Source organism: Helobdella robusta (assembly GCF_000326865.2).
Source record: "Helobdella robusta unplaced genomic scaffold HELROscaffold_40, whole genome shotgun sequence".
NCBI lineage: Eukaryota > Metazoa > Annelida > Clitellata > Rhynchobdellida > Glossiphoniidae > Helobdella > Helobdella robusta.
In genome coordinates, this window is record NW_008704903.1 from 1,196,260 (window position 1) to 1,208,308 (window position 12,049).

Sequence of the window (12,049 nt, forward strand, 5' to 3'; positions counted from 1 at the left end):
TATAACTAAGATTGCTCACAACGCTTTAAAAACAAGCTCAATTGAAAACACCATGTTATTAAACCATTATTTAGATGTATACACCGTTTTAATGACGCAAACAAAGAACAATTAGCATTTTTATTATTATTATTTATTTATTTAATTGTTATATTTTATTATCGCTATTATTTTTTTTTATCTAATATGCATGTTTCTCTCTCATACTTGTGGTTTTTTGGTACATGTGTTTGCTTGTATGTTTGTATGTTTGCATGTTTGCATGTTTGTATGTTTGTATGTTTGAATGTTTGTATGTTTGCATGTTTGTATGTATAGAAACAATGAAAGTAGAAGTAAGTGTAGTTGTGATAGTAGTAGCAGTAGAAGTACAATAGTTTCGGTTGCAACAAGTGTCGTAACCTTATAAATTATTTGACTGATTGACTGAATGAATGAATGAAGAATGAATGAATTAAGAATGTACGAATGAATGAATGATTGATTGATTTACGCTTATTCACGAGTTCTAATCTATCGGCCACACACAATAAACTTATACACATAGATGCATACATGTATGTATGTGTGTATGTATGTATATATGAATGTATGTATAAATGTATGTGTGTGTATGTATGTGTGTGCATGTATGTATGTATGTGTGTATGTGGTGTGTGTGCGTGTGTAAACGTAAAAGCCAAATTTGATCTTGTTTCGGCTATTCTTTCCCAACTTCGCAGGCTGTCTGTCTGTCGACAACTGAATCACTTGAAATTTCTACCTAGTCATTTAAGTGTGTGAAAAACTCAGAGCAAATTATTCTGAAAGCAAATGTTAATGGAAAATGCCATCTTCCTTCTATATGAGTCTGAGGTTTTTCGCCAGTTCCTTAGACTCAAACGAAACTTTATTCAAAAAATATTACCGTGTATACTCCATGAGTCTTTTGCCTACTGGCTCTAGATGTTGTCAAGTTCAATCAAGAAGATGTTGAAAACAGTTTCATTTAAGCCGGGTTAATAGACAGCAATGTTTGTTGACTGTGGATTTGTGTGTACGATTTTTTTGATTAAGTTGTCCGTTTGAAGTTTCTACAGATGTCATTTCGTTTCGTTTTGTTTTTGTGTTTTGACGATTGTATGAGCTTTTGAAAACTTGAATGTTAATTAACACTTTATAACATTTATATTATTAATAATAATTAATATTAATATTATTATTATACAAACATGTAAACAAACAAACAAACAAACAAACAAACAAACATGCATGCGTATTACTGCATACTGAAAAATGGTAATAAGCAATGAAAACACTTGAAGCATAACCGCAACATTATACATACATACTTACATATACATACATACATACATACATACATACATACATACATACATACATACATACATACATACATACATACATACATACATACATACATACATACATACATACATACATACATACATACATACATACATACATACATACATACATACATACATACGTACATACATACATGCATGCATACAAACATACATATACATATGTGTTACAAAATTCCTCTCAGTAACATTTGGGTTCTGACTTTGAGCGCTGGTTTTATAAATTTGGTTAGTCGGTTATTTTTTATAAAATAATTTTTAAATAATAATAACTGTTGTTATTATTTTATAATTGTTCTATCATTATTATTGTTGTTGTTTTTAATTATTTATTAACCATTTTGGATGACTTGTTCATGGTGCAGATGCCAAATTTTAACTAGAATTCAAATTGCTTATTCTATTTTTTGCCACGATCTAAGCCTATTTTAACTTATTAACATCGGCGGTATTGGAAGTAGCAGAAGCAGTAGTAGAAGAAGTAGCTGCACATCAGAAGTAGTAGCAGTAGTAGAATTTACCGTAGTAGGAGCAGTTGTGGTTATATTACTGTGAGAGTATATTAATAATAATAATAATAATAATACTTACAATTACTATAATAACAATTATAACGTCTTAATAATAATACTACTACCAATAATAATAATAATAATATAAATATTATTATTATAAATATTTTTCGTTTTTATTTTCGTTTGGTTTTTTGTATTTCTTTCGTATTTTTTGACGAGATGAGTTTTAATTGGACGTATCATTATTATTATTAGTAGTAGTTAGTGGTAGTAGTAGTAGTAGTAGTAGTAGTAGTAGTAGTAGTAGCAGTAGTAGTAGTTAGTAGTAGTAGTAGTTTCATTCATTCAATAATCCTCTGTAATCCTTTAAGGGACCGTTGAGGCCGATGGTATTTTTCTATCTCTCAAAAATCCTTTTCTTTCCCTCGCCATCTTCATTGAGCCCAATGTTCCAATCCCCGTCCAATCCGTGATATCATCCATCGACTTCCTCACAGGTCTTCCAACTTTTTTCTTCCAGTCCCTCTTTCTCATCAGTACTTTTTTGATCAGTCTGTCGTCTGTCATTCTGCAGATGTGCCCAAAGATACCCAGCTTTCTTTCCTTGACACTTTCATACACAGTTTTTTGTCTTCCAAGTTGTTTTCTTATGGCATCGTTTTTTATCTTTTGTCAGTAGTAGTAGTAGTAATAGTAGTAGTAGTAGTAGTAGTAGTAGTAGTAGTAGTAGTAGTAGTAGTAGTAGTAGTAGTAGTAGTAGTAGTAGTAGTAGTAGTAGTAGTAGTAGAAGTAATATTAGTTGTAGTATTAGTAGTGGTAGTAGTAGTTTTAGAATTTAGAATAATAGTTAGAATAATAATAATAAAAAAGAATAATAAGAATACAGCTAGACATCATTAATCATTCAATCGATTCAACGTTAACGACTACGTCAAGATATTTAATAATAATAATAATAATAATAATATTGATAATAATAATAATATTATTATTGTTATTATTATTGTTATTATTATTATTATTATTATTATTATTATTATTATAGACTTTTAGCTGATTTATATGAGTCTAAATTCTAAAGCTATTTAGTTTATTTGAAGTCTTCAAATATCCATCCATTTATACTCATTCGTTCGTTTGTTCGTTCGTTCGTTCGTTCATCTCAATCGTTCGTTCGGTCATTCATTCTAAAAATAATAATTATAGTATCTATAATAATAATAATAATCATATGTTAACCAGGTTCGCCTAGCCGTATATCCCTATCACAGATCAACAACCTCAAAATCTTCATCGTCGTTATCATCATTTCTTCTTCATCGTCTTCCTCCTCCTCCTCATCATCATCATTATCATCATCAAAATCGTCATCACAATCATCACCATTACCATCATTGACATCGTTATTACGACTTAGTATAACGGATTAGTAATTGCCAAGCGTCTAATGTAGAAGAATATGAAAGTATGACTTATAAAACACACCGAACATCGTCATCTTCATCGTCATCATCTTCATCATCAGCGTCATCATCATCATCAGCGTCATCATTGTCATCATCACCAAACGATGGCCATTCAACATCGCTAGCCCCATCAAAAATGATTTCGGTGAATAAAGTACATGGAAAAATGTTGACTACTACAATGAAGATAATAATGATGATGATGATGATGATTATGACGTCACGAATGACGTCATCCAACGCTTATACGATGGATCAGTGCGATATGATACGTCATCATCATTTCAATATGGCACTCAATGAAGGTTGTGGTTGTTGTTGTTGTTGTTGATTTGATGTGTTGTTGTTGATGGGTTGTTGTTGACGTTTGTGTTGTTTGTTGCTGTTGCTGTTGTTGATTTGTTTTTGTTGATGCTGTTGTTGTTTTTGATGTTGTTGATGCATTGTAGTTGCTGTGTTGTTATTGTTGTTGGTAATGTTTTTAATGTAATTAATAATCCTAAAATGAAAAATAACAAATCTACAAATCATTGACTTCAAAAATGAGCATCTAATGGCGATCAACTTTCATTTTTGTGCTGTTTTGAACCAAGTGTATTTGCTTATAATTATGTTCTTTATGTGGTGTTAACTTTTATAATAATAATAATTATTATTATTATTATTGCATTTATTTTCTTCTTATTATTAAAAGAATTCCATACTTCTATGGCTCTTTGAAAATTGAAAAAATTTTCAATTTCAACATTTCAAAAGAAAAACAAACAAACAAACATACATACATACATACACACCCACACACACATACATACAGACATACATGTATACATACATACATACATACATACATACATACATACATACATACATACATACATACATACATACATACATACATACATACATACATACATGCATACATATATACATATTAGTACTTTTAAAAACCTCTAGTCATTTTATTAACTTATAATCTGTTTAATTAACCTTATGTATGCTTAAAAGTGAACTTAACTTTTAAGTCTTTTAGCTAACAAATTGTTATGTATGTTTTCAAATGTATGTATGTATGTATGTATGTATGTATGTATGTATGTATGTATGTATGTATGTATGTATGTATGTATGTATGTATGTATGTATGTATGTATGTATGTATGTATGTATGTATGTATGTATGTATGTATGTATGTATGTATGTATTTATGTATGTATGTTTGTATGTTTGTATGTATGCTTGTATGTTTGCATGAATGAATGGATGAATGAATAAACGAACAAATGAATGAATGAATGAATGAATGAATGAATGAATGAATGAATGAATGAATGAATGAATGAATGAATGAATGAATGAAGAAGTAACGTTTATTTGGAATATTATCTTACCTCAAGCCATATTCAGTTACAAAATGATAGAATTAAAAGTCAAGAAAAAAAATATCAAACAGTTCTGATCATCTTTATCATCTTCGTCGTCGTCATCATCATCGTCTTCATCATTCTTGCCACATCATTATCAATGTTATCATCATCATCATCGTCATCATCGTCTCATCGTCATCATCACTATAATCTCCGCCATCAGCATTTTTTTCTAACAACTTTACACATTTTGGATCGTTTAATAGTAGCCAGTTATTTTAAACCAAACATTACTCGCCATCAATCAAACCAATCAAAAAGTTGGTAGACGAAAATCTATTCAAGGATAACAGACCTTATTCAAAAACAGTGTAGACAATCGGATCACTTTTGAAATTTTACAAATATTGCCAAACAATCGTATCCAACATTTTAAATTCTTCCTAACGTAACTGACCAATCAAATCGCGAGTCTCACATCGTCATCAATGTAACAATCCAATCAAATCACACTTTCAATCTCCACCCAATCAGCCAATCACAACAATTTACACGATCTCATATAACCAATCAAATCACACTTCAAATGTGATCCAATCAAACCTCCACTCCACCAAACCTCCACTCCACCAGCCAATCACAACCTTTCACACAATCTCAACTAATCAATCAAAACAGCTCACGCCATCTCAAATAACCATCAAAACACGACAGAATGCAAAAGAGACCAACCACTTGGAATGATATCCGGCAAAATTCAGGACTGGCAGATATCCGCTTCCTCGACTTTTCCGCGGGAATGGGACCCCCACTGTGCCCTCAGGTTTGCCAGGCTCTTCCAAGATGGAGACCAGTGTTGGTGTAGTAAGTTCAAATCCAGCTCTGAGTGGCTGCAAATTGACATGGGCCTGCCTACTAAGGTTAGATTGGGTAGGGGGTTTGTATAGGTAGTAGTAGTAGTAGTAGTAGTAGTAGTAGTAGTAGTAGTAGTAGTAGTAGTAGTAGTAGTAGTAGTAGTAGTAGTGATGGTAGTAGTGGTTTTTGAGGGGTTTATTTTGTTTTGAGAATGCTGATTTCTTTTATTCGTTTTAATAGTTTTATTTTTGTGTGCGTTCAAGATTGTAACATAGCATCCATATTTGTGCGAAACTTGCTGACATAAAAATATTGTACACACACACACACACACACACACACACACACACACACACACACACACACACACACACACACACACACACACACACACACACACATACATACACAATTACATACCTACACTCACACACGCACACACAAACAATGAAACAGACAAACGAACAAACAGACACACAAACAAACACATACACATAAGTACGCATAAGCAAGTGATCAAATGTGAATGTGTGTGTGAATGTGTGTGTGTTCATTAAAATACCCTAGATATAAACTATAAAGAAATCGCACTTACTTTACTTTACATACACACATACACACGCACACAAACACACACACATAGGCGTAATAATATTAACAAACATACTACTACTAATAATAGTAATAATAACAACAATGATAACAACATCAACAATAGTAATAATAATAATAACAACAGCAACGATCAAGCATTAATAACAACAATAAAAATTAAGGCAAATATCAGTCACACTGTGTGAGCCATGTCGTTTTATGGCAAGCCAATCTCCAATCTTACGGATTATAAGAATCTTAAGAAATTATTCATACATACATGCATACATACATACATACATACATACATACATACATACATACATACATACATACATACATACATACATACATACATACATACATACATACATACATACATACATACATACATACATACATACATACATACATACATACATACATACATGCATACAAAAATACAAAAAAAGGCTAAAAGACTATCCTTTGTTTTCTTACCATAAGAGCCCGCCACTTTTCTCATTATTCAAACGCTGCAACTCAATTTTAGGTCGAAGTAGTTGAAGACATGTAGAATATACACATTGCCGAATTCAGTAACTAATTAAAATTTACTAATCTTATTAGTAAATTTACTTATCAGTTTAATGCAACTCGACAAACCAAACCCAAAAGACAATTTGATGTGGAAGACTAAATGAGATTATTAACCAGATACCATATATTAAACTGAGGAAGAAATTTCTTTCTAGCTTTTTTGATTTCACGTGATTTTGCGCGGTTATATTCCTTGTTAACCCACACGTGTGGGCCTATGTGTAGTGTTTGCGTCCATCACATGTGTACGAGTATTTCGGGAATTCCAAGGGCTCCATGATCTTTTTAAGGGGCTCTTACAAACACACACAATACAAACATACATACACCTATATACATATATAGGTGTATATATATATTTATTTACACTACTTATGTACCAATCTTTTATTGAATATAAATGGCTGCTTATATAATAGTTAACAAGCAGTAAAGCAAAGGAATGCATAAATAACTATTTCTATTACTTTTATAGCTTAAAATACAACGTGTGAGTATGTGTGTGTGTGTGTGTGCCTGTGTGTGTGCCTGTGTGTGTGTTTTTTTTCAGGTTTGGAAATACTCTATGTATTTCAAGGTACATTCCCTGAATATGATGTCAGACTCGAGTAGATCCCATACCGACTAAAAACCACTTCGACCTCTGACCTCTGTTTCCCCGCTGACCCACTGTTGGGCGTTACTACACTGGGGAAGGATCATAGACATGTACTATTTCTTCAGTTTTTAGAAACCACAAACTTTGAATATCTTTAATTATTTTTGCACAAATTATGGGGAACGTCCCTAACCCAATCACCTTTTGACGAAAGCATAACTCTCATTATGTTCTCTGGCTAGATTTTCTTTTGGAAAACAGTTTCCAAATTTTTTCTAAAAATGTTGAAGCGGTTACACTCTGAAAATACGTATATATGTATGTATGTATGTATGTATATATGTATGTATGTACGTATGTATGTATGTATGCATGTATGTATGTTTATACATTTTTATAGCTAATGAAACATAAAGAATGACTTATTAACAATAGCGAGGAATTCTTGCGATGTGATAACCGTAAAATAATAATAATAAAAATAACAATAATAATAATAACAATAATAATAGTAACAATAATAACGTATTTAATAATAATAATAAAATTATGCCTTTTAATGCTAACAACAACGCAATAGCAATTTGTTATGCAATGTCAGTAGAATTTGTATTAGTAATTGCTTTGGTACTAGGTATTCATGGGGAGTATATACTTAAAACATTTTATTATTTTTATTACTATTTTTTGTAAACTTCAAACGGCTCCTTTTAAGATGCAGCACACATTTGAGTCGCGTGGATTAGTTTTTGTAAAGTGGAAAAGACGATTTTGAAGTTGCGTCCGAAGCTTTTTTGAAGTGGCGATTGTCGCGCCGCATACGGCAAAGTCCCCGGTTCCTACAGGAAGCAATTTTGAAAATAATTTTGTCTTCTTACTGTGAGTCGATGAAGGCCTAACAAAACCTTACTGGAACGATTGAACGTTCATCCATCTGAGATCAACTTTTTCGCGCGATTCTGGCTTGACTAGAGACGAGCCATTACTTTGTTGTTGTTGTGTTGTTTGTTGTTGTTGTTACGCTGTTACAGTATTAGTATTACTATACTAACAGTTGTAGTTGCAAGGCAGTGGTCGAAGTAGTAGTGATAGTATTGGCAGCAGCAGCAGCAGTAGTAGTAGTAGTAGTAACGGCAAGTTGTAGTAGCAGGCTTGCATTACAGCAGTGAATAAAAGTTAAAGTCAAAATAAAAAAAAAGCATAAAAGAATAAAAAAAATTTAACTTTATGTTTTCAGTTAGATGTAAGATATTTCAAAAATTTTTATAATGATTCCGACAAACATTTAAATATATTTCTGTCTGTGTGTGTTTGTTTGTTTCAAGCACACACACATACACTACACACATATATGCACATTTGTGTGTGTCTTGATTATTTATTTATTTATTTTCATTTTATTCTATTCATATATTTTTATTTTCAATGCAAACAACTAATTTACGTTTTGAACAAATGTATGCATGCATGTATGTATGTATGTATGTTTGTATGTATGTATGTATGTATGTATGTATGTATGTATGTATGTATGTATGTATGTATGTTTGTTTGTTTGTATGTATGTGTGTGTGCGTGTGTTTGTATGTATGCCTTAAGTCATTTAAAAAGGTTGACTGGCTAACATTTCTAACATTCCGTCACAATTCATTACATTACATTGCGTTAGGCTTGTCTTGTCGTGTCTTTTATTCTTTCATTCATTTGTTCATTTCGTCGTTCGTTTGTTCGTTCGTTCGTTCATTTGTTCATTCCGTCGTTCGTTTGTTCGTTCGTTTGCTCATTTATTGAGTTTCGATTTTTCTTTTTCTCGTCCAGTTATTTATGTAGAAACATATTTTCATTCTAGTTTAAATATTTAAAAAATTCTTATAGGTCCGTTTATTTTATTAATTTTTTTCCATATCTTGCTTCTAAAATGATTCTTTCGTCCAATTATTTTTTCGATCCTTCAATCATTCGTTTGTTTGTCGTTCATTCATTCGTTCATTCATTCGTTCATTCATTCATTCAATCATTCGCTCCTTTCTTCCTTCCTTCACTCCTCACTACCATCATTTATGTTGTCGTCATGTTATTACGACTGCAATTATGAAACACATGTGTTGGTACATTTGTTTGCATGTATGTGTTTGTGTGTGTGTGCGTATGCTTGTTATTGTTTGTGTTAATGTAATTGCTGCTGTTGTTGTTGCTATTATTATTGTTGTTGTTGTTGTTGATGATGTTGTTATTGTTGCAGTTAAATAAGAAGCACACAGACCGTTGAATGATTGAAGGCTAACCTGAACGCATTTCTTGTTTGTTTGTGTGTGTGTGTTTGTGTGTGTGTTTGTTGGTATGTATATACGTACGTACATACGTACGTATGTATGTATGTGTGTATGTATGTATGTATGTATGTATGTATGTATGTATGTATGTATGTATGTATGTATGTATGTATGTATCAAATCAAATCAAATCACTTTTATTCAATCAAACAAAACAAAAGCATGAATGATTCGGAGACCAAAAAAAGAAAATTAATTCTTGTGGGCTCGGCCACCGTGCAGCTCAAAATTGCTTCTCAATGATAAAATAAAATTGTCAATAGGCGAAAATGTATCAATGTTAATGAAATATGTACACACTTATATACATATATATACATATACATTATTATCCTTGAAAAACAGAACTTTTCGTAATTAAAAAATTTTTCAGTTTATTTTTAAAAAGATGCAAAGTGTTACAATCTTTAATTTCTTGTGGAATCGTCTCCCATATTCCTGGGCCGGTATGTTTCAAACTCATGCAGAGTACTTTAATTCTGGCTGGTGGAGCATAGAAAAGTGGCGTGTGGCGTGTTGTTCTTGCTTGAATGGAAGTTCCAAAAGTGAAAAAGTTTCTAAAAAATGCCGGCAATTGCTGACGTAGAAATCTAAAAATGAATGTTGCAACGTGGTAGATGAACAAGTTTTTGATGTTGAGTATTTTCATCTCGAGATAATATTCACTTGTGTGACAATGAGGATGAAGATTTTTAAATATTCTGATGAATCGGTTTTGGCATTTTGTTAACTGTTTTAGATGAATGTCAGGACTGTTTCCCCAAATTACGTTGCAGTAGATGAGGTGAGGAAAGATTAACGAATAATACAGGTCAATTAGAGTAGGTTTATTTAATTTATTTTTAATTTTGCTTATAACTCCTAGGGTTTTGCATATTCTTTTAGACATAGTATCTATGTGAATATCCCAAGAAAGATTGTCCTTGATTGTTACTCCAAGGAATTTTGTGTTGGTTGAGCGAGGAATAGAAATATTGTTCATTTTTATGTCTAGGTTAGGTATAATATTTGTTAAAATTTTCGGACCAAAAATAATGTAATTACATTTAGAATAATTTACTATTAATTTATTTTTGATAAACCAGGTTGATATATTTTGAAGACTGTTATTGATGTATTCTACTTCTTTCAATGGGTCTTTAGTTGGGAAGAAGATGTTAGTGTCATCTGCATATAGAAGGTGATTTGCATCAGTTGCATGTTGAAAATCGTTCATGAAGATTATGAATAGAAGAGGACCTAAAATTGATCCTTGTGGCACGCCTGATCTTACGTTAAGTTTTGTTGAGGAGTGACTTTTTATTGCCACATACTGGTCTCTGTTCTCTAAATAACTTTTGAACCATGCACTTACTTTTCCTCTTATTCCATGTGAATTTAATTTTTTAATCAGTATATCGTGGTTGATGACGTCAAAGGCCTTTGAGAGGTCTATGAATGCACCTACAGTCAGTATCTTTTCGTTAAGATTATTCATAACATTTTGTGCTAATTGCAGCACAGCTTGCTCAGTTGAATGCTGTGCTCTGTAGCCATATTGATTATCATTTAATAATTTATTTATGGACAGAAATGAGGTGACTCTGACAAAAATTATTTTTTCTAGTACTTTGGAAAGTGGAGAAAGTAGAGATATTGGTCGATAATTACTTGTCTCTAATTTGCTCCCCTTTTTGTGAATTGGAACTACTCTGGATGTTTTGAAGCATTGTGGAAATATTCCTTGGACGATGGAAAGATTGTAAATATGAGTGATTGGGATGACAATTTCTGGGATGATTTTTTTAAGTAGATTGTTACTTATAGTATCATCTGACGTGCTTTTTTTGTTGCTTAAGTTTTGAACAATGTACGTTACTTCTTCTTCATTGGTGGAGTTCATATACATTGATTTACAGATTGCACTATTTATTTTTAATTTATCTTCAGTAACTATTTGATTTTCTAACAGCTTCTCTGTGACATTGATGAAGTATTCATTGAAAAGAATACTTATTTCCTCTGGGTCTTCGATGATTTTGTCGTCAACTTTTAGCTTATTAATTTCAAGATTGTTTTGTTTTCTATTCATTATACCGTTTATTATTTCCCATTTTTGTTTGGAGCAACTCTTTGCCTCTTCAAATTTTTGTTGAAAATAATTTTTTTCTGCCTTTCGCTTTACTGATGTAAAGTAATTTCTAAACTTTTTATATTTTTCAACATTAGCGGAGTTTGGTGCAGCGACTGCTATTTTATACAGTCGATTCTGTTTTTTTGATAATTTTATTATTTCATCAGATACCCATGCTTTTTTATATTTTTGTTTCTGCCACTGCAGAGGTGCGTATGTGTCAAGAGTTTTATTGAGTATATTGTAGAAATTCAGGCATGCTGA

The 12,049-nt window shown here is 31.7% G+C and overlaps 1 protein-coding gene across 1 annotated transcript; it reads left to right on the forward strand.

The window, feature by feature from the left end:
* Positions 1-5,426: 5,426 nt before the first annotated feature.
* HELRODRAFT_84471 (hypothetical protein) lies at positions 5,427-5,660 on the forward strand (the record flags this gene model as incomplete). The annotated part of the gene is made up of 1 exon (XM_009025077.1): positions 5,427-5,660. A coding segment is annotated over one exon (234 nt), but the record flags the coding sequence as incomplete, so codon positions are not given.
* Positions 5,661-12,049: the final 6,389 nt, after the last annotated feature.